The 23,479-nt window shown below is 38.0% G+C and overlaps 1 protein-coding gene across 1 annotated transcript in view; it reads left to right on the top strand.

Annotated features, from left to right (window-relative positions):
- The window catches only part of KDM3B (lysine demethylase 3B), a 56,013-nt gene extending 33,010 nt beyond the window's left edge, over window positions 1-23,003 (top strand). Inside the window, exons 11-24 of the mRNA XM_025040599.1 lie at window positions 91-243; window positions 7,743-7,850; window positions 8,992-9,119; window positions 10,234-10,507; window positions 11,245-11,501; window positions 13,704-13,970; window positions 14,753-14,924; window positions 15,286-15,376; window positions 15,515-15,645; window positions 16,306-16,425; window positions 17,381-17,520; window positions 17,799-17,975; window positions 18,473-18,607; window positions 21,561-23,003. Of these exons, the coding sequence (XP_024896367.1) occupies window positions 91-243; window positions 7,743-7,850; window positions 8,992-9,119; window positions 10,234-10,507; window positions 11,245-11,501; window positions 13,704-13,970; window positions 14,753-14,924; window positions 15,286-15,376; window positions 15,515-15,645; window positions 16,306-16,425; window positions 17,381-17,520; window positions 17,799-17,975; window positions 18,473-18,607; window positions 21,561-21,641 (2,234 nt within the window). The 3' untranslated portion in view covers window positions 21,642-23,003. The remainder of the gene's footprint in view (window positions 1-90; window positions 244-7,742; window positions 7,851-8,991; window positions 9,120-10,233; window positions 10,508-11,244; window positions 11,502-13,703; window positions 13,971-14,752; window positions 14,925-15,285; window positions 15,377-15,514; window positions 15,646-16,305; window positions 16,426-17,380; window positions 17,521-17,798; window positions 17,976-18,472; window positions 18,608-21,560) is intronic.
- Window positions 23,004-23,479: the final 476 nt, after the last annotated feature.

Below are 23,479 nucleotides of genomic sequence, written 5' to 3'. Positions count from 1 at the left end.
AATGACGAGTAAGAATCAGTGGATTTGGGGTCTTTTGCTGTTGTTGAGGATGGTCAATGCCAACAGTATTTCTCTTCCTCTTTCCACCAGAGAAAGTGGCATGGAAACGAGCAGTACGTGGTGTACGGGAAATGTGTGATGTATGTGAAACAACTCTCTTCAACATCCACTGGGTTTGTCGCAAATGCGGCTTTGGGGTCTGCCTTGACTGTTACAGGCTCAGGAAAAGCCGTCCACGCAGTGGTAAGCAAGTACTGTACTTTGCAGTTCTTATATAACCTGGCAATGGAAGTATGGCACTTGGAAATTGAAGTAGGAATGGGTTTTTGCCCCATCTTTAGCTGCTTAGCTTCATTCTTTACAATTGCCAGTGCTTCGGCCTAATTTGGAGGGCTAAAACAATCAAAGAAAGGGTAATTGTGCATCATCTTTTTTTTTAAATAACATTTTTATTGAGATAGAATTCACATGCCATAACACTTGCCATTTTAAAGTATATAATTTAAAGGTTTTCAGTGTATCCTCAAGGTTGTGCAGCTGTCACCACTATCTGATTCCATTTTCATCACTCCAAAAAGAAAACCTCAAACCTATTAGCAATCACTCCCTATTCCTTCCTTTCCTCAGCCCTTGATAACCATAATCTACTTACTGTCTCTATAGATTTGCCTTTTCTGTGTATGTCATAAATGGAATCATACAATACTTGGCCTTCTATGACTGGCCTCTTTCACTTAGCGTACTGTTTTAAAGTTTCGTTGTGTCATAGCACATAACAGTAATTCATTAATTTGTATTGCCAAATAATATTCCATTGTATGGGTATATTACATTTTTTATCCATTCATCAGTCAATGGATTATTTCCACTTTGGGCTATTATGAAAAGTGCCACTATGAACTTCTGTATACAGGCTATTTTGTGAACATGTTTTCAATCCTTTTGAGTATATACCTAGGAGTGGAATTATTGGATCATATGACAGTTCTATTTTAACCCTTTCAGAAACTGCTAAACCATATTCCAAAGTAGTTGCACAATTTTTTAATCCTACCAGCAATATATGTGGGTTTCAGTTTTTCCATATCCTTACCAACACTTGTTATCTGTCTTTTTATTATAGCCATCATAGTGGCTGTAAAGTAGTATCTTCTTATGTGGTTTTGATTTGCATTTCTTTGATGACTAATGCTGTTAATCATCTTTTCATGTGCTTTTTGGCCCTATGTTTATCTTTGGAGGAATGTCTATTCAAATCCTTTGCTTACCTTTGTTCTTGCTTTATCTTATTACATACCAAGAATCTTCCTTGCTCCTTGACCTCCTCTTCATTCTTCTCCCGCTCAGAGATAAGTGTAACTGTCATAACAGTGGTTTAGAGCCTAGGCTACTGGGATTTGAAACCTACTTCCACATCTTATTACACCAACTATGGTATCTTGGGCTAGTTACTTAACTCCTCAGAGCCTCAGTTTTCTTATCTATAAAGCAAAGATAATGTGAGTACTTCTCTCACAGCTCTGTTGCGAGGTTTAAATGAAATAGTGTATGTAAAGTGGTTAGCACAGGGCCTGACACCCACTAGGCACTGCATGGTAAGTAGCTATTAGATATTCCACTTCTGCCTGAAGTGGATAAATTGCTACAGGAATTGCTCTCCTACCACACATGACAAGAAAACCAGGCAAAAAATAGGAAACCACAGTTTCAGACATTGGACAACAGACAGCATAAGTCTGATCCCTATGAGAAGAGAAGAAACAAAGTGAACACTACAATTGCCCCAGTTTACTGCCTGGAGGCAGTTTCCAGGCTGTAGCACAGGGAAAGACAACTAAAACAGAGTTTGGCAATCTGACTGAGTTGAGAAAGAGATCAATCTGAAAACAGTGAGGCAGAGTACTGAAGAGGTAAGAACTGTGTAGAGAGAAAACACTGAGATCTGCAGAGATCATCAGTTTTTGGCTATATAGTGGTCTTCATATGCATGAGATGAAACTCCTCAAGGCCCCAAAAAAGAACTTTCAGAAAGCAATTGACTGAATAATTTATGGAACTCGCAGTTTGTATACCCATCAGCCAGAGAAAAGAGACACTGAGTAGAGTCCAAAAGGGTAACACCTCAGTTGTGGGACTAATTTAGTCCCAGAATAGAGGCTTCTCTGGAGCTGCTGTAACAAAGTGTAAAGCAAGCCTTGGAAGGATCATACTGATCTGCAAGTTACTTAACTATATGCCAGACTAAAACCAAACTTTATCTAAAGGATTACAACAAATCTAATATTCAGAAACATAAATGTCAGAAAGCTCTGTGTTCAATCAAGAATTATCAGGTATGCAAAAAAAGCAAAATACTATGACCAGTAATCTGGGGGAAAAAGTCAGTCAATAGCAACAAACCCAGAAATGACATTAGTGATGGAATTAGTGCAAAAAGACCTTAAAGCAGCTATTACAAATTTTATAAATATGCTTAAGGACATAGGAAAACATGAAAATGACGAGAGAAATAGAAAATACATAAAACACCCAAATGAAACTTCTAGGGATGAAAAATATCTCAAAAAAATTAACACTACTAGGATTAATAGCAAATTAGACACTGCAGAAGAACCAAAACAGTGAGCTCGAAGACATAGCAATAAAAACTATCCAAAACTAAGCATGGAGAGAAGAAAGATTTAAATTTATTTGAGGAGTGTCTTGCTGAACTACAGAAAGTATCAGGCAATCTATTGAACATATAATTGGGATTCCAGAAAGAGAAAGGATGGGAGGGCAGAGACAAAAATACTTGTGCATTTGCAAAATTTGGCTTTATTAGCCAAAAAATTCCAAATTTGATGACAATTATAAAACCACAAATCCAACAATACACCTCAAACAGAAGAAAAGTTAAGAAAACTACACCAAAACTCATTATAACCAACTTACTGAAAAACAGTTATAAAGAGAAAAGAAGCAACAGATTCACACTACAAAGTTAAAGGTAGTCATTTGAGCAGAAGAAAATGATATGGAAATTTGGATTTACACAAAGAAATGGAGAATAACCTACATGGTAAATGTAGATACACATAAAGACCTTTTTTTGTTGTTATTTTTAACCTTTTTAAAGATAATTGTTTAAAGTAAAAGTAGTAACAATGTGTTTTACAGGATTTACAGTGTATATAAAATTGAAATATGTAATAACAGCACAAAGGAAAGGAGGGAAAAATGGAAGTATAGTTTTGTAAGAGACCTACTATATGTAAAGTGGTAAAATATTTGAGGATAGAATGTAATAAGTTAGATACTACAAACCCGTAGAAACCACTAGAAAATAAAGAGGTATTGCTAATAAGCCAAAGGTGGAGACAAAAATCAAATCGTAAAAAATAGTTAATTCAAAATAACAAAAACAAAATTTAAAAATGGGACTAATAGAAAACAAATAGCAAGATAGTAAATTTAAACCCAGCAATATAAATAATTACATTAAATATGAATAGATTAACACTTATTAAAAAGAAGATATTGTCAAATTGTTTTTTGAAATTAAAATGCTGTCTATAAGAAACCAACTTTAAATGAAGACACAAGTAGGTTAAAAGTAAAAAGATGTTAGGAAATCTAACTCCGGGTGGTGAATACACAATGCAATATATATAGACTTACTGTTGAATGATACACTTGAAACTTATTTGTTTTTGTTAATGTCACCCCCCAGTAAATTTTAATTGAAAAAAAAGTAAAAAAATGAAAAATGATACATCATGACTCACACTATTCAAAAGAAAGCTGGAGTAACTAAATTAATATCAGACCGGATAAATTTCAGAGCAAAGAATATTAATATGAATAGGTACAATATCTAATATTAATAAAGGGCTTGATTCATCAATAGGATATAACAATCTTAAAATATTTATGCACTTACTATCAGCTTTAAAGCATATAAAGCAAACACTGATGAAACTGAAAGGAGAAATGGAGGTATCTACAACTATACTTGGAAGTTTCAAAAACCTTCTCTCAACAATGGATAGAACAAGTATACAGAAAAATCAGTAAGAATATGAAAGACTTAAACAACACACCATCAATCAACTTAACCTGACTGACAGAACACATCATCCAATAGTAGCATACACATTATTTTTGCATTCACATGGAACCTTTACCAAAATAGACTATAAAAATTATATTTTGGGTTATAAAAGAAGTCAATAAATTTAAGGCTTGTTGAAATCATATAGAGTATGTTCTCTGATCATAAAATAATAAATTAAAAAGATCGCTAGAAAAATCCAGATATTTGGAAATACAGTTCTAAATATCCCATGGATCAAAGGGAAAAATCACAAGAGAAATGAGAAAATATTGTGAAATAAGGTTAAAACACAGCATATTATTTGTGGTATGCAGTTAAAGGAGTGCTTAGAGGAGAATTTATAATTGTAAACACCTCTATTAGAAAAGAAGAAATATTTAAAACAGCTAAACTTATGTCTGGAAAAACTAGTAAAAAAAAATCCTGGGAAGTTACAATTTACCAATATTAGGAATGAGGGGACATCACTATAGATCATTCAGACATTAAAAGGATTCAATAAAATTCTGAACAACATTATACTGAGACATTTGACAAAAATATAATAGAGAAATTCCATGAAAGACACAAACCATCAAAGTTCCTTCATAAAGAATTAGGTAACCTTAATAACCTTATATTAAGAAATCGTTTTTGTAGTTTAGAATATCTTCTAACAAAGAAAACTTGAAGCCTAGATGGCTTTACTAGCAAGTTATGCCAAACATTTAAGAAGGAAATAATAGCAATTCTATACAAACTCTTTCAGAAAATAGGAGGGAACACTTACCAACTCATTTTATGGAGCCAGCATTACACTGTTATCAAAACTGGATGAAGACAGCAAGCAAAACTACAGACCTAATGTTTCTCATGAACATAGATGTAAAATCCTTTCATAATATTTAAGTAAATTTAAATCTATAGATACATAAAAAGAATAATACATCATGACCAAATGGGGTTTATTCCATTAACGGAAGGTTGGTTTAACATTTGGAAATTAGTCAATGCAATTGACTGTATTAATGGAACTATATAATTATCTCAAGACACGTAGGAAATTCATTTGTCAAAATTCTCAGAAAACTAGATCATGTATTCTCTATAGGGGTGAAAATTGGTTCTTGGCTGGAGCCAGGGGTATTGTAAGATATTACAATGGTTTGTGTCCTTCCAGATGGCCATAGTACATAAAAATACACAGTATATTTTGTATTCAAGTTTCATGGGGCAGGATGCACAATTACACATACACACAAAATGTCTAAAAAGGTTCTTTATGTGATGGAGGGAAATAAAGAAATAAAGGTGGAAAAACACTGAACTAGTTATAGACAGGAACATCTCACATAGTGTGAAAAACTGAGTTTTCCCCCCTAAGAACAGGAACAAAGCAAGGATGTCCACTTTTCACAACTTCCATTCAACATTGTGCTGAGGTTAGTCATCATGAAGATAGACAAAAGCATAATCAAAAAAAATGAAAGGCATGTAGGTTGGAAAGAAGTGATATGGTTTTTATTCTCAGATGATACAATCATCTATATAGAAAAATCTCAAGAAGTCTATATAAAAAGCTACAAAAATAATGAGTTTAACAAGATTGTAGAATACAAGTCAGCATAACAAAAGTCAGTTATATTTCTGTATAATGTCAATGAACAATTTGAAATTGAATTTAAAAATTAATGTCATTTATGGTAGAATAAAAAAACATGACGTGTTTAAGGATAAATTTAGCAAATATGTAAAAAACACCTACTTAAGAACACAACATTGCTGAGAGAAATTAAAGAAGTCTAAATGGGGAGATATATTTGTGAGTAGAAAATTAAATATTAAGATGTCAATTAAATGCAGTTCCAATCAAAATCTCAGTTGATCTTTTTGTAGAAATTGCCAAGCTGATTCTAAAATTTATATGACATACAAAAGACCTAAAATAACCAAAAAAGAAAAAGAAGAATAAAGTTGGAGGACTTATACTACTTTGTTAGAAGACTACAGTAAAGCTACAGTAGTTAAGGCACTGGCAGTACTACTGAACAGAATCTATATGTAAACCCACACATACACAGTCAGCTGATGGTTGACAAAGGTGCCAAGATAATTTAATAGGGAAAAGATAGTCCTTTCAACAAATGGTTCGGGAGTAATTTTATACTTATATTCAAAGAAATAAAATGAACTTTTGTTTTTACTCACACCATATACAAAAAAATTGACTCGTAAGTAAATCATAGACCTAAACATAAAAGCTAAAACCTCTAGGGGAGAAAAATAGAAGAAAATCTTTGTGTCCTTGTTTAGATAAATATTTCTTAGATATACCATAAAAAGCAAAAGAAAAATTTAATCGAATTAGAAAACTTTTGCTGTCAAAAGACACTTAAGTAAATGAAAAGTCAAGCTACAGACTGGGATAAAAGATTTGCCAATCACATATTTTCTAAAGGACTTCTGTGACAATAAAGGCTTCTTACAACTCATTAACAAGAAATCAAAGAACCCAGTTTTTAAACAGGCAAAAGATTGGAACAGATGCCTCAAAGAAGAGAAATCAGTGGAAAATAAGCACATGAAAAAAAATATTAGCAAAATGCAAATCAAAACTTTAATTAGAAACCACTGTGTCCAATAGAATGGCTAAAATTTTGAAAGCTTACAGTACCAAGTTTTGTGAAAGATGTGGAAGAACAAGAAATGTTAAACACTGCTAGTAGGAATGCAAATTGATACTATCACTTTGGAAAACAGTATGGCCATTTTTAAAAAATTTAAACATAAACTTAACATATGACCCACAACTTACTTCTAGGTATTTATAAAGAAATGAAATCATGTCCATACAAAGACTTGTACTTTATAGCAGCTTTATTCACAATAGCCAGAAGTTAGAAACAATCTAAATGTCTGCCAGCTGATGAATGGGTAAACAAAATGTGTTATATTCATACTATATAGAACAGTGGTCCCCAACCTTTTTGGCACCAGGGATCAGTGCTCTTATGAGAATCTAATGCCTAATGATCTGAGGTGGAGCTGAGGCGGTGATGCTAGCGCTGGGGAGCAGTTGCAAATACAGATGAAGCTTTGCTCACTCGCCTGCCGCTCAACCTCCTGCTGTGCGGCCCAGTTCTTAACAGACCACAGACCTGTACCGGTCCGCAGCTCAGGGATGGGGACCCCTGCCATAGAATACCACTCGGCCATAAAATGGAGTGAATTACTGAATAGATGCAACAATATGGTGAGTCTCAAATCATGCTGCTCAATGAAAGAAACCCAGCACAAATGACTATATACTATTTGCTTCTAGTTACGTGAAATTCTAAAAATAGTAAAACTTTAGTATTAGAAAGTTGATCAGTGGTGCCAGTGGTATTGGCTACAAAGGACTCAAGGAAACTTTAGGAAGGAAGATGAAAATGTTCTATATCATGATTGCGGTAGTGTTTATATAACTGTACGTTTGTTAGAACTCATTGTAGTGTACACTTTAAATCGTTGAATTTATTGTGTGTAAATTATATCCCATTGAAGCAGATTTTTAAAGAGTTAGCCATTACCTTTTTTGGTCCATGAGAAAATTGGCTTTTGAGGTCTGAAACTCCAGCTTATTGAGAGGGATACATCTTATGAGGGTCTTTCACTTCTGTTTTAGAGACAGAAGAGATGGGTGATGAAGAGGTTTTCTCCTGGTTGAAGTGTGCAAAGGGGCAGTCTCATGAACCAGAGAATCTCATGCCCACACAGATCATCCCTGGTACAGGTAAGAAAATTCCTATTTTAGATTTGGTAGGAAGAAAATATTTTTAATTGAGATACAACTCACGCATCATAAAGTTTGTCGAAATGATTTGTCTCAGCCTGATTTTTCTGTTTTGAAGCCTCACCAGATATCTCTGAGAAGTTGATTCTTTATATATGTGTTAGATTGTATGCAGCCACTGCACACTTTTTGCTTCACTTTTCTGGTGGGAGAGCAAATGATATCTGGTTACTACTTTTCTAGATAGCATTTTACATTCCTATGGTTGGCAGGACCAGAATAGAAAAAGTCAGTCCCCATGCTGCCAGAAAGATCTTTGGTTTTAGGCTTGTTAAAAATCTTGCTGAAGCTAATCAAACCTCTTCAGACCATGAAGAAGGCGGCTTAACAGTAGGAATAAATGGTCATATTTGTGTCACATTCCCAGTTTACTTCAGTGATTCCTCCAGAAAGTCTGTTTCCAGCTTGTATTCTTCCACTAACATACATGCATCGAAGATGGCAAATCTGCAGAACTGCTACCTATATTCTTCTCCACTAAAGAAAGTGGGGTGGGGGAGGGGGGTGCATTCCTGGATCCTTTATACCCCATTGCTTCCCAGCAGCAGAAGGGCTCCCTGAGTACAGTGGTAGGGTGCCTGTGCACTGCTGGTGCAAGCATTGGTTAAAGGTTTGTGTAAAGTCTACATTGATCCTTTTTTCTCCTACTTCTTCTTCTTTTTTTTTTTTTTAATGTGTAACTTACAGTAAAGTACATAAATCTTAAGTATACATTTCAAAATATTTACATACTCTTCCACATTAAGGAATCTACCCTTATAAGTTTCCCCTGGAGGACACCGTGTTAGGTTTTGTAGAGGAGGGAGAAAGTGTAGATTAATGAATGGTTAAGAGTACACAGACTTTAGGGCTACGTATACCTGGTTTAAAGTCTTAGTACTTCTATTGGCCAACTATATGTACTTGAGTAAACAACCTAACTTCTGAGTCTCAGTTTCATCATCAAAAATTGAGGAGAAAAGCTGCTACCTCGTGGAAATGTGGTAAGAATTGAGGGAGATAATGTAAATAAGGTCTTTAACACAATACTTGGCACATTCAAGCATTCTGATGTTAAGTGTTATTATTGTCTTTTTTCCAGCTCTGTATAATATTGGAGACATGGTACATGCTGCCCGTGGCAAGTGGGGAATTAAAGCCAACTGCCCTTGTATTAGTCGGCAAAACAAATCTGTGTTGAGACCTGCTGTCACCAATGGGATGTCACAGGTAAAGTGGTGTTTTTGGGTATAACTGAATGAAACTTAAGTTCTTAGTACCAGGAAATGTTTCATTTTTTACCTCTTGCCCCAGCCTTTCCTAGGATTCCTGAGAAATTAAGGAATAGGAAAGAAAGCCTTTCTATAAAGAGCCTAAGAAGAGTTACTCAAAGGGTTTTAATTCCTCCTGACTGGCAAAAGTTTCATCTTTAGAACCAATTCAGACTTAGTTGATAAATACCACAAGAGATTCTGTTCATTTTGTCAAGATTTATACTTCAGGGTCCTGTGCAGGTGAAGAGTATAGAAAAGGTTACTAGGAATACCAACCCATCTGTGTGTATAGTCCTTGTCCTTGTAATGTTAGGTACAGAGAACAGAAATATGAATATTGGCATTCTGAGTTGGGATCATCCTACCCAGAAAGCAATCCAGGCCTCCAGACTTCCAGAGGCTATTGATTTTGTCATTGTTCTGTCAGAGGTAGAGGTCATTACTTTCTGACGATGACTGTTTTGAACAAGAGGCTGTTTTTTAAACACACACACACACACACACACACACACACACACTAACTGTTTACATTGCAGGCCCAGGAATGCTACTACTAACACATAGTCAAAAGAGGCATAGGGATTAATGCTTAAGAATCTTGACATATATTTTCAGTAGGGTTGCCATATTAGAGCAAATCGTATGGAAAATTTAGCAATAGAATAATAAACATTTATTGAGTTTATGCGTGCCAGAAACTATGCTAAGTTCTTTGCATGTACTATCTCATTTAATTCTCAGAACAGCTCTATAAGGTCAGGTTCTAATCACCATTTTGCCATTGCAGAATTTGAGCCTCAGACATACTAAACAAAACCCTATTTTATTTTCAAGTCTTATTCACTGCTCTTTCCACATAACCTAGCATAGTTTCTGTCACATCATAGGACTCAATAAATTTATGTTGAATGAATGAATGAGTGAATGAATGAGTGAATGAAATAGCAGTTTATGGGACAATTTCAGATTGTTTTCCCAGACCTACTTAGTGTCAGCAGCCAATACTCTTTGTATTTTACATTTTCTACACAAAGAGAGCCCTCTAACCATGTTGGCCTCCTGTGCTTTAGCTTCCTAGCATAAACCCTAGTGCCTCTTCTGGAAATGAAACCACCTTCTCAAGCGGAGGAGGAACTGCAGCGGTAACAGCTCCAGAGCCCGATCCCAAAGCCGACAGTACTGACATCAGAGTTGATGAGCCTCCAAAAGCAGAGAGTTTGGCATCAAATAGCAATAGTGAGCTAAAAGCCATCAGGCCCCCTTGCCCTGACACAGCCCCACCCTCCTCTGCCCTGCACTGGTTGGCGGATTTAGCTACTCAAAAGGCTAAAGAAGAAACAAAAGGTGAGATGGATGCAAACCTCTGTTCTGCCTGTAGGTGGAACACTTGAGTTTTTCTGGGATTCTTCAGACTCACACATTACCATCCACATGTATGAAACATACCACTTGCTTTCTCTGGCCGATCACATAAAATGAGGGAATCCTTTTCAACTTCTTTCTAAAAGTGGAGCTTTTTTTAAAGGCACATGCCGGGGCTCTACCCCAGACCTCTTTAGTCAGAATTGATGCAAGGTTTTTAATAATCTTCCCAGATGGCTCTGTTATGCCGCCAGGGTTGAGGGCTAGACTTAGTTTTTTAATGGGCACAAGAATCATGGGGAAAATTGTTAAAAATGCAGATTTCTGTGCCCCACCAGAACTATTAAATGAGGACGTCTTAGAGTAAGACCAAGAATCTCAATTTTTAATAAGTACTCCATGTGATTCCAATACAAGTGTTCTGGAGACCCACTTGAAGAAACACTATCTTAGAAAATAAGGGAGATGAAGGATGGATGGGAACAGAAGGAAGTTTGAAATCCAGATCTGGAAAAGAAAGGAAGAAGTAGGATAGCTCCTTGGCCATGAGACCTACCATAGTAATAGCTCATCAGGCTTGGCCCAGACAAACCGTATGTAGTTTGGGGGGCAGGGGAGGGTAGAATCTTTCCTCTTCCCACTTGGCTGATTTTTAGGAGTCATTTGCCTACTGGGTGTTCTTGTCGTGCCTAATGCTGTTCCCGGTTATGTTCTTACAGAAGCAGGGTCCCTGAGGTCGGTGCTCAATAAAGAGTCTCATTCACCCTTTGGGCTGGACTCGTTCAACTCCACTGCAAAGGTCTCTCCGTTGACTCCAAAGCTTTTTAACAGTCTGTTACTGGGTCCCACTGCCTCCAACAACAAAACCGAAGGCTCTAGCCTTCGAGACCTCCTTCACTCCGGGCCCGGAAAACTTCCTCAAACCCCCTTGGACACAGGCATACCCTTCCCCCCGGTCTTCTCTACATCCTCAGCAGTAAGTGTCCCCTCTACAACTCTAGCCTTTGCTGCTTTCCCATGAAAGAACCATCAGAGAGCTGATAACTTGATAACTGGGTTAGAGGGTATGTGGGTGACTTGTGTTCTCTTCATTGTCTGTCCAGCCAATAAGATCTTTCTTTACATTAATTTTTGGCATGTTTGCAATCCTTTTAAGTAGTGAACCTTTCATGCCATGTTAGGAAGTCAGTAGAAATAGAGACTTTGAAATTTTCAGACATCAGTAGAAATCACTTTATTTTCTTGACAGACATTTTTTTTTTTTTAACCTAGACAGTACATTCATATTGCATTCTCTTGGATATCTAATAGACTCCTCAAACCTAATTCATCTAAGACCACATTCGTGATCTGCCTGTAAGCTTGCTCCTCCTTTAGTTTTCCTCTCTTGGTCAGTGGCTTCTCCATTCTTCCAATTGCTCAGCCACAAATCTTGGGGTCATTTGGGACTCCTCTCTCTCATACTTCATAACTAATCTGTCAGCAAACCCTTTCTGTCTGATCTTCAGAATGTGTTCAGAGTCCACCCATTTCTCATCAGCTCCACTGCTTCCTCTCTTGTCTGAGGCAATATCCTCTCTGCATGAATTTTTGCAGTAAACTCCTTATACAGGTCCTCTTTATTTCTTCTCTTTCCACTCTACAGTCCATTTTCAGCACAGCAGCTAGGTGATCCTTTTAAAATAAAATGTAAGTCAAAACATGTCACCTCTGCCTAAAATCCTTCAAAGGCTTTCTGTTTCACTTATAAGCAGAGTCCTTTCAGTGCACTGTAAGGCTCCAGCCCTATCTCTGCATCTTCACTTCTTTGACTTCAACTACCACTCTTCCTCTTGTTCACTCTGCCCTGGCCACACCTACCGTCTTGCTGTTCCTTGAACATGGCCCATCATGTACCCTCTTCAGAGCCTTTGCACTTGTCCGTTCCTCCAACTAGACCTTTTTTTCCCATGTAACCATATGGCTAGCTTCATCAACGGTTTCTTCTCGCTCCTGAAACGTCATCTCTCAGTAAGCTTTCTTCTTAGATCACCCTTTTTAAAAGTCCATTCTGCTCCCATCCTCCACTCATATATGTTTTCTCTGCACTTAAAATTTTTCCATAGCACTTATTACCATATGACTTACTGTATGTTTTATTTATTGTCTGTCTTGTCTCTCTCTAAAGGCATTTTTGACTGTTTTAGTCACCACTGTGTACCTAGTGCCATAGTGTTTGATACATAGTAGGTGTTTAATAAGCATTTCCTGAACAAATGAATTCACGAGAGGTACACAATTTTAAAGATACAGTGAAAAGTCTCCTTCCCACCATTGTCTTCTAGCCACCTATTTCCCTTTCTGAAGGTCGCTATTGTTTCATGAGTCTCCTTTCAGTGCTTTGTCATGTGTCTATAGCTTTTTCCCCTTCTTTTTACACAAATGTTCTACATAGTGTTTTTGTTTTCAGTTTATATATTTTAGAGATCATTTCAACAAGTACATAAGTGTTTCACATTTTGTTTTATGATTAATGGCCAAGATGTGATGAGCTGTGGGTGGTTGAGCCCTGTACAGTGTAGGTTGTCTCTCTTTTGGATAAATGACTTTAAAAAATTACTTTGGCTTTTTTTTCTTCTTTTTCTTTTTTTCTTCTTTATATGTATACTTGCTCTGAGCCCCAGTTTTCCATTTTTTAAAAAAAATTTCCAGGATGTTATATGATGACATGTATTCTATAGAAATAATGATTAGCGACACTTCAGGCATAGGATTATCAAGTTTACAAAAGCCTAAGTATTGTATCCCTTGAGTATGCTGGCCAGAAAAAAACTGATAACCTTCAAAGTAAATTATCTTTTTCACTCAGTTACAGCATTCTGTGGTCCCTGCAGTCTACATGTATATGCATATGCAAGGCTAAATGCAAAGATATTTTTTAGATGTCAAATCTCTTAAGGCAAAGGGGATCTTTCTGTACTTTTTTTTCATTAATGTAAAGCAAATATAAAGGATAGGGAATTTTAAGATACTGACTTATAGGCTCCGCCCTCCAATTATAAAACACATTTCAATAACTTTTATGAAATCTAATCAAATAGATCAGAAATTTTTATAAATACAACTGTCAGACAAATTTTTTGAATGCTCTTTTCATGCTGCTTCAGTCAAACTTACCTGGTGGATTTGTGTTTGGCAGGGGGTGAAGAACAAGGCCAGCCTACCCAACTTCCTTGACCACATCATTGCCTCAGTGGTAGAAAATAAGAAAACCTCAGATGCTGCAAAGCGGGCCTGTAACTTGACTGATGCCCAAAAGGAGGTGAAGGAGATGGTGATGGGGTTAAATGTTCTGGACCCACATACCTCTCACTCCTGGCTCTGTGATGGGAGACTTCTGTGTCTCCATGACCCCAGCAACAAAAATAATTGGAAGATCTTTCGAGAGTGTTGGAAGCAAGGCCAGGTAAGTAAGAATAAGAAGTTCCCTGGGCTGTCTATCTGCCTGCCACAGCTACCAGGAGAGTTGGCAATTCTCTCTAGGAGATCTTTAGCCAGGTAGATTTAGACATAAGTAATTTCATTGTATACAGCCTTGCTACTTCGAGTTTTCTTGGATTTTTCAAAATCAGAAGATTCCTAAAAACACACTGTAGATTCGTTTATTTCTAAGCTGTGTAGCTCTGTGTTCTTAATAGGGCAGTTGAAATTCCTGTTAGGTGGTGATCTGGTATTAATGACACCTTTAGAGGAAAATCCTTAAGTGTGATGTGGGGGAAGGTGAAGGTAGGTGGAAGCGGGTGGTACTTTTCTAGATAAATGTTTCAAGGCCACAGAAGTTTGTGTGATAGTGTGATGACACTCCCTGATTATTATACTTTAGCAGGTGCTTGGGGAACGAGGAGGTTATGGAATTCTCTAGATTTTTTTTTCATTCTCATTGTGAAGAAGTATTCTCAAAGGTACATTTGTCAGCTTTTGTCCTCTGACCTCAAAATAGTGGTAGGTACCAGGGCAACAGAAGTGATTTCTATGGTATGCTCCCAGGGTAAGAATCAAGTATAATAATGGAGCAGGAGTAGTTTTAACTGGCCTCAGCTGACATGTTGAAATCCATAGATTCCGAAACTGGGAAGGAACAACAAATCATCATGGAGAAGAAGAGGTGGTTCCCAGGAAATCCTTCTGTTCTGTCCCTTAGTCCTGAGCTAAAAGTGTTTGCTAAATGGGGTACTTTTGTTTCCACAGCCAGTGCTGGTTTCAGGGGTACATAAAAAGCTCAAGTCTGAACTCTGGAAGCCAGAGGCTTTTAGCCAGGAATTTGGAGACCAGGATGTGGACTTGGTGAACTGCAGGAACTGTGCTATAATTTCTGATGTGAAAGTTCGGGATTTCTGGGATGGCTTCGAGATTATATGCAGTAAGTAGCTTTGACATCTATATGCCCAAACTTGCCCTTGGAATAACAAATTATATCCTCTTGTGGGGAGAAACATTCTTTCCTGGTACCAACCAGGTAGCTCACATGGCAGTCACATGTCTCCCAGAGCACACCTGAGCTTAAGCGTGTGATCTCCTAGGGTGTGTGGAGCACTTTCACTCTACAGAAGGGGGATAAATATAGCATGTACTAAAGCAGTGGGTGAAGAAAACAAAGCCCATCTAGTCCATTATGGGAGCTTACAAGTCTGAAAATAAGAGCTTAATCTCCTAAAACTTATAGTCATTGGAAAATCAGGCCAATCCAACAGATGTTTGTAGGAGTGCTTTCTGTCTTCCAGAGCGATTACGGTCAGAAGATGGACAGCCAATGGTGCTTAAACTCAAGGACTGGCCTCCTGGGGAAGATTTTCGGGACATGATGCCAACAAGGTTAGTGAACTGCAATGGGTCATCTTGAGAGACTTTTTTGCCTTGCTGAAGCCATCACAAAATGACAGGAAAATGAACTTTGCTTCTCTGCTTTTTTTCCCAGTGACAATCTAAGTCATCTTGCCTGCTTTTTTGTAGATTTGAAGATCTGATGGAGAACCTTCCTCTGCCAGAATATACCAAACGAGATGGCAGGCTTAATCTGGCCTCTAGGCTACCCAGCTACTTTGTAAGGCCCGATCTGGGCCCCAAGATGTACAATGCCTATGGTATGAGAGCGACGCCATATTGCCTTTTTGGACACTGTTGTTCCCATCTCACCTATAGGGAATGTAGAGATGATAGAGGAGAAGTGTCAGGTTCTGGAGAAGTTAATAATAATAGTATCCAGGAGGGTTTTCAGTATGTTTGCTTTTGTCATATTGATTTGCATAATATTCATATGGGCCCAATCCATAAGCTTGTATGTCTCCAGTAGTTAGAAAGTTGACTCTCAAAAATTCTATCCAAGGAGACATGATTCTTAGTTTTTAAGAGACTTGATTAAATAACAGTGAAGAAGTCCGAGTGTCATGCTACCCAACCAGCTCTTTGTGAAGCCTCACTAATGTCCTAAATCACTGTGAAAACCAAACTTCTTTTGAATATCACTAATACCCAGCTCTGTTTTGCTTTTGAAGAAGAGATCATTTAGGAGGGGGTGGGATGGAACTGGTGCAGTGGCCAAAGCTAATGATAGTGTCAGCCAAGCTAGAAATCAGTCTTAAAACACTAGAAAAGAAATGAGAGGATTTCTTGATAAACAGATAAACTGCATTCTCCCAAAATTACTCATTTAAGAACATCTTAGAGTATGTTTTCACTTACAGGGTCTGTGTGGATTCTTTAGAATATTCCTTTCACCTTGCATATCTTCCTTTTACCATCAGGCTTGATAACAGCAGAAGATAGAAGAGTTGGCACAACAAATCTTCACTTAGATGTGTCTGATGCAGTGAACGTGATGGTGTATGTTGGGATCCCCATCGGGGAAGGTGCTCATGATGAAGGTACAATTTTTAGAACCCACTGCTTCGGAATGATGAGGCTTGGCCTCAGGAATGGAATTGGGTTTCTTCCTCCTCAGTCGGGCCAAAAGCTTTTTATTAAATCTCTGCCAGACCTGATGCATAGTAGGTGCCCCGTGGATGTTGCTAGACGAAGGGAGGTTCTAACAGAAGAGTGCTACTTGTGTATCTCTGACCAGCCCTTTTCCACTGAGTGTTTAGCATCACAAAAAGGAATGAAGAAGAAAGGGCAAACCAGCTTACTTGGTCTATCAGCCAGATCAACTGTGGAGTGACAAGGCACTTTCACAGACAGGAAGCATAAAAGTGATATTTTGCTGCATTTGTACTTCCTATCTCAGTGTAAGATTAACGTGTAATTACTGAAAGTTGCGGAAAACATAGGCAATTTTAAAGAAGAGAATAAGTAACTAAAAATCTCAAGTTTCAGCGATAATCCACATCATTACTTTGGTATATTTCCTGCCACACATTTGCTTTTGATGCTGTACACCTGCAGATCCTTCTGTTGTGTTACCCTTAAGGGATTATAAGAGATAAGCATTAGAAGCTGGCCCTCTTAACTTGCCAGAGAAGCTTTACACTTTGTGGCCTTAAATCCATAGACTCCATAGAGTTTGAAGAGGTCTTGATAAAGTATGTAGAGTCCATCTACCTGTAACAGGAAATAATCTGCAATTGGGACATCAGATATGGCTACACAGTTTGAACAAGAAATATATTTTAAAACTACCTCCAAAAAATGCTGAGTCTTTATTAAGTAAGGAAGATATGGGTCCCTTCTCCTGTGTATAGGAAGCTTAGATCAATGTGAGTTTTGAATCTACCTTATATTACTCCAGAAGGACAAGAATATTGGAGATTAAACTTGTTTGAATTAGACATTTTACTTAGAGGTACTGGTTACATTGGTAAGTGGCATTTTTGCTCTTTTCAGAGGTACTCAAGACAATTGACGAGGGAGATGCTGATGAGGTAACAAAGCAGAGGATTCACGATGGAAAGGAGAAGCCCGGTGCTTTGTGGCATATCTATGCAGCCAAGGATGCAGAGAAGATCCGGGAGCTGCTCCGAAAGGTATGCTCCTGGGTGGGCTCGCAGCTCACAGATTAGGGGTCTGGGGATGCTGAGACAGCCTGCTTTGGGTTTCTCATGTGGAGTCACTTGGCATTAAAGACCTGTGCCTCTTGTCAAAATGCTCCAAAGAGCTGAACCTACACCTAGAGGATGTTTATTGAATACAGTAGAAGCTGTGGCCCACCAGGGACATTGCTACAGCAAGTTGGATTTATGCTGTTAATAATTTTTATGTATCTGTCGATTTTTCTGTCTTTGTCTTTTGGTCATGGCTTCAGGTTGGAGAAGAGCAAGGCCAAGAGAATCCCCCTGATCATGACCCAATTCATGACCAAAGTTGGTACTTGGACCAGACCCTCCGTAAGCGACTCTATGAAGAGTATGGTGTACAAGGCTGGGCCATCGTTCAGTTCCTGGGAGATGCTGTCTTCATACCTGCTGGAGCCCCACACCAGGTGGGTTCCATCTTAGGGATTGGGCTCCACAGTTCCATGGGCTTCCTTATTTTTGACTTTCTTGCTCATCTGGCAATAGATGTAAATGTCTGGAGTAGATAGATTGCTCTTAAATTACTACTTATTTTTTGCTTTTTAAATTTTTTTCTATGTAATTTTGAATGCTCATTTAAAAGTTTTTAAATGGAAACTGTTGAAAAAGTGGAAGTCCCAGCTCAGCACCCTGCGCCATACCCCCTTTCAGTCCCCCTATCCTGCCTTCCTCAGAGGTAGCTTACTGTTAACAATTTGGTGTCTATTTTTCCAGATCCTTTTCTGTGCAAATACTGTTTTTATTTATAAATTTATACTTAGAATGTTTCTGCGTGTGTTATTTTTATAAAAATGGAATATTATTATAAGTATTTCTAAGGTTTTTTAAACTATATCATGGATATTTTTTATGTGTTATCGAATCTCCAATGCCTAATATTTTCCCTCTCCTTTTCCCCTCCCAGGTGCACAATCTATACAGTTGCATAAAAGTAGCAGAAGACTTTGTGTCTCCAGAACATGTAAAGCACTGTTTCCGCCTAACACAGGAATTTAGGCATCTCTCTAACACTCATACGAACCATGAGGATAAACTGCAGGTAAATGGCTCCTCCTTCATCCCCACCTTGTCTTCTCATCTCCTACTCAGTTACATACACAGGAGACACATTCTGCTTTCTGAAGACTGTGGACAGATAATTAAAGGAACCATGTTTGGGGGTATGGAGTCCTCCCTCTAGGAAGTATTTAATCAGTCCTCTTCAGGTTTGGCTTTAGGAGTACCCTTCTTTTAACTTAGTCATTTACAGTGTTTCAGGGTTAGTAACTATGACTAGACTGACTTCCCCAAGCAGGTGAGAAAAGCACTGTGGCAGTTTGTTCTCAGGATGTTTTGGAGAAGGTCTGTTTTTCTAAAGCTGCTTCTCACAGCAGGTTTCTGTACAGACTCAATTCTATAGAGCTGTTTTCATGACTGCATTCCATGTCTTTAAGAATTGCATTCACAGGGGTGAAGATTGTTTTCCCCTTGAAGATCTAAGCTGGACAATCAGATTATTCTTCTGTTTTCTTCTGTTCCTCAAATAGATTGGAATTTTCAGGGAAGAATCTTATTATTAATACACTTGGGTGCTTTAGTACCATAAAAAGAAGAAACAGTGAGGAAGCAAGTTTCCCTAGGTCAAACTTCAGCCATCTGAATACATCTCTCTTGGTCTATGGGAGAGTTTTCCTTTATCATGCCTGTGGCTCAGGTGTGCTTTCTGTGATCAGTGACTGATGAGGTCGAAGATTTTTCCTGGTTCCTGGTAGATTAAATTGCCTTCGACCTTGAGTCTGATGTGTTTTGCTGTTCCTTTTTCAAAATTATGGAACATTTCAATCATAAAGTTCTTATACACAGTTTATCACATTGATAAATAGATAACATTGATATTATAGATATAATGCAAATATTCAGGTATACTTATTTCAGACCCCATCTCCAATAGATCTCTACTTCTAACAGGTCATCTCCAGCACTCCCAGTCTTCTGTCACTGCTTTATTTTTTTCTGTAGTATTTTTTACCATCTAACATACTTTGTATTTTATGTTTTTATCCCTACCAGAATGTAAACTATTTAAGTTCCTCGAAGGCAGGGATTTTACTGTTTTATTCACTGCTTTTCCTAGCACAGTATTGGACACAACAGTAGGTACTCAGTAAATATTTGTTGAATTAATACAAAAAATTTAATGGAGAATAGTACAGGGGGGCTCATGTGCCCATCACTCAGCTCAAGAAATAAAGTGTCATATACATATGTACACATATACAACATAAACATATATAACAACTACATTGCTGAAGTCTTCATGTACTATTCCCACTCCATCTCCCCATTTTCCCTCCCCCAAAATAATCACCATCTTGGTTTAAAACTGTCTTTATCCTGTTCATTTTAAACTGTCTTTAGGCTAGTTTATTTAAATAACTTTTAATGTATTTTTCTACTTCAAACATAACGTTTTCCTTTTAGACAATAATCTTACCTGTTTTAGTGCATTCTTTTTTAAATCTAAAAAAATTTTTTTTATTATTCTTTTTTAATTAATCATTTTTTTATGGTGACATTAGTTAATGAAATCTAATGTTTCACCTGTACATTTTAACAGGCATATATATATTTACACTGTGTGTTCACCTCCCATAGTCAAATTTATTTCTCTCACCACATATTTACCCTTTACCCACCCTATATACCTCCCCCTTCCCCTCTACCCTCTGATAACCACTAGTCTATTATCCATGTCCATGAGTCTCTGTTTGTCCTGCTCATTTGTTGTTTTTAGATTTTTATCCCACATATAAGTGATATCATGTGATTTTCAACTTTTTCTGTCTAGTTTATTTCGCCTAGCATGATTATCTCAAGGTCCATCCATGTTGTTGCTAATGGCAGTATTTCATCTCTTCTTATGGCTGAGTAATATTCTACTGTGTATATATATCCCACAGCTTCTTTATCCCATCATCTGTCATAGGATTCTTCTGTTGCTTCCATGTCCTGGCCACTGCAAATAATGCTACTATGAACATCGGTGTGCAAATATCTTTTCGGATATGGATTTTCAAGTCTTTGGGGTAAATACCCAGTAGAGGGATTGCTGGATCATATGGTAGATCAATTCTTAGTTTTTTGAGGAACCTCCAAACTGTTTTCCATAGTGGCTGTACCAATTTGCAGTGCCACTAGCAGTGTATGAGGGTTCCTATTTCTCCACATCCTCTCCAGCATTTGTTATTTGTTGATTATAGCTATTCTAACAGGTGTGAGATGGTATCTCATTGTGGTTTTGATTTGCATTTCCCTACTAGCTAGCAATGTTAAGCATCTATTCATATATTTGTTGGCCATTTGTATGTCCTCTAGGGAGAAGTGTCTGTTCAGGTCCTCTGCCCATTTTTTGATTGGATCGTTTGTTTTTTCGTTATTGAGTCGTATGTGTTCTTTGTATATTTGGATATTAGGCTCTTATTGTAGGCATTGCTTGCAAATATATTTTCCCATTTGGATGGTTGTCTCTACCTTGTTGACGGTTTCTTTTGCTGAGCAGAAGCTTTTTAGTTTGATGTAGTCCCGTTCATTTATTTATTAGTGCATTATTAGGTACAGGACCTTAGGCAAGGTTCTTCACCATGGAACCTTGGTTTCCTCAGTTTCTCATCTGTAAAATGTGGATAATAAAGATTACCTCATAAGATTATGGTAAGGATTAAATGAAAGTCCACATATAGAGCTTAGCAATGGTGCCTAGCACATAGTTAGCACATACATAATGGTGATTATATAGCCTTTCAAATTATTTCATCATTCTTTTTTGAATATAGACCTATATCCTGTGTGACTTGAAAATTACCTTTGGGATTGATTTGGGAAGCATGCAGTGCTGGTTGAGGGGTTTCTTCACTAACCAGTAGGCTTATATAGACAGTGTAGAACATACATTTTCATTTGTAGAAGACAGCGTGGGCCTGCCATGAACTAACCATGCTGTTTGCTCTCTCCAGGTGAAGAACATCATTTATCACGCAGTGAAAGATGCTGTTGGCACCCTCAAGGCTCATGAATCCAAACTGGCAAGGTCTTAGGCATGGAGGAATTCGAAACTCCCCTGTGAAGCAGGTCTTTCACTCACACACATACAGGGAACGGCAGGGTTCTCTGCTGGAGCAGAGACCCTTCACTCGGAGCCAGTGTGGTCAGTATTACAAACTCTCCAGCCACTCTCTTCTATGCTGCCTCAACACCGAAGGTTGACACAGGAAAGTTGCACTGTTCACACACACAGTTTCAGATTCCAAGCTGAGGGTGCCACATTCCCATCCTGTGGCCTTTTGGGACTCTGAATTGCCTGAACATCGCTAGGCTTTCCTGCACATTCTTGTGATTTAAGATTTGTGGAAACCAGGAATGTGGGCACACCTTTTCTTTTCTCTTGTGCCTACTTAAGTGGGAATGGTTTGGAGGTAGGGGGAATCACATAACTGGTACAAGTAGGGGCTAATTGCTTAACCATGCCTGGGGGAAAAGCCTGACTGTGTCTCTGCACGTGACCTCTGACACCACCCATCCCAGGTGACGGGGTGAAGCCATTCCCCACAATCTCTCCCGTGAGCACTGGAGTCTTGCAGGACCCAGGGAGAACCCACTGCTTTTCCCAGGAGGCTCCAGGATTAGGAAACGTGTGTATTTAGTGAAAAATAGGTTTGTAGTGAAATAGTTACTATTTCATGAAAGTAGATATTTTTAGAATTTTTGAAATACCACAGTTGTTTTCCTGGTTTATGAGGAAAGGCACATTACATTTAGTCTTCCTTTCAATAAAACTCTTTGAAGAAATATGATTTTTAGAAATCAACTGCCCATTATAGCACAAAAATCAGCCAAAGCAGAATTTAAGAGAATTGGCTTTTTAGGATTCTTTTAGTTCCACCATCACCCCCCATCTCCCCGTCTCAGTCCTATCTTGAGGGAACAGCCATCTGAGAAAGAACTTTGTCATGTCTGAGCTGTGGTGTGTTCCACACATGCACACACTGGTGACTCCAGGAACCATTTCCACCTATTACCAGCGTTCCCTTGGGACTCCTCTTACAGTTCCAAATTCAAAGGAAAGTTTGATTTTCCTACATGAAGCTTTTTGATTTTTGGGATTTTTGTCCAGAAATATTTTCAGCAAAACTTTCCAACTCAGTGGAGTTTTATCAAGAATTTATTTGAAAATAATGAAATTCATTGGCCCATGGGTACTTTGGAAAATGTATCTATCTTCTTTCTGGCTGTACTGTAGTGCCCCACAGGCTTGTTTATATGTTCACAGTTACTTTTTTTTTTTTTTTAATAAAAGTTTAATTTATTATAGAATACTTTTAATTTCACTTTCTGTATTTTAATTTTGTTGAAGGGCTGATTGGGATTTCCATGTTCTTATTAAAAATCTAACAAATCTGTTTGGAGTGGACTAAGTTCTTTCTGTGCCAGCCATTCTAAAAATCAAGGCCAGGTGGAGGTTGGGGTTGGAGGTAGAGGATGGTTCATTTTCAGATGGTCATTACATTGCTGCATCTGATTATTATCCTTTGCTACTGAATTTGTTCCCAGTTGGGAGAAGAAAGTGCCAAGTCATTGTGGTTTGAGGGCTTGGGGATGAGAAGTGGCCATACCAGTTAGAGGTGGGAAGAGAGGTGGTTTCCCATGGTTTATACTCAGTGAATGGAGTGGAAAAGTGGAATCCTACCTTCCTGGCACAGTCTAGGGAGAAAGGGTCCTGGCAAGGGGATGGCCTGAGCAAGGTTTGGGGCAGTCAGTGGTGGGGTTCCTCAAAGCAGGAGGCCTGGCTGTCTACATGTGAAACGTGGCTCTAGATCCACCTCAGAGTTGGTGAAAGAAGACCCAAATGGGATTTATCTTTGTTTATCGAGCAGCA

This window comes from Pteropus alecto, unplaced genomic scaffold (assembly GCF_000325575.1).
Source record: "Pteropus alecto unplaced genomic scaffold, ASM32557v1 scaffold78, whole genome shotgun sequence".
NCBI classification, from domain to species: domain Eukaryota; kingdom Metazoa; phylum Chordata; class Mammalia; order Chiroptera; family Pteropodidae; genus Pteropus; species Pteropus alecto.
This window is presented reverse-complemented; position numbering and strand designations above follow the sequence as displayed.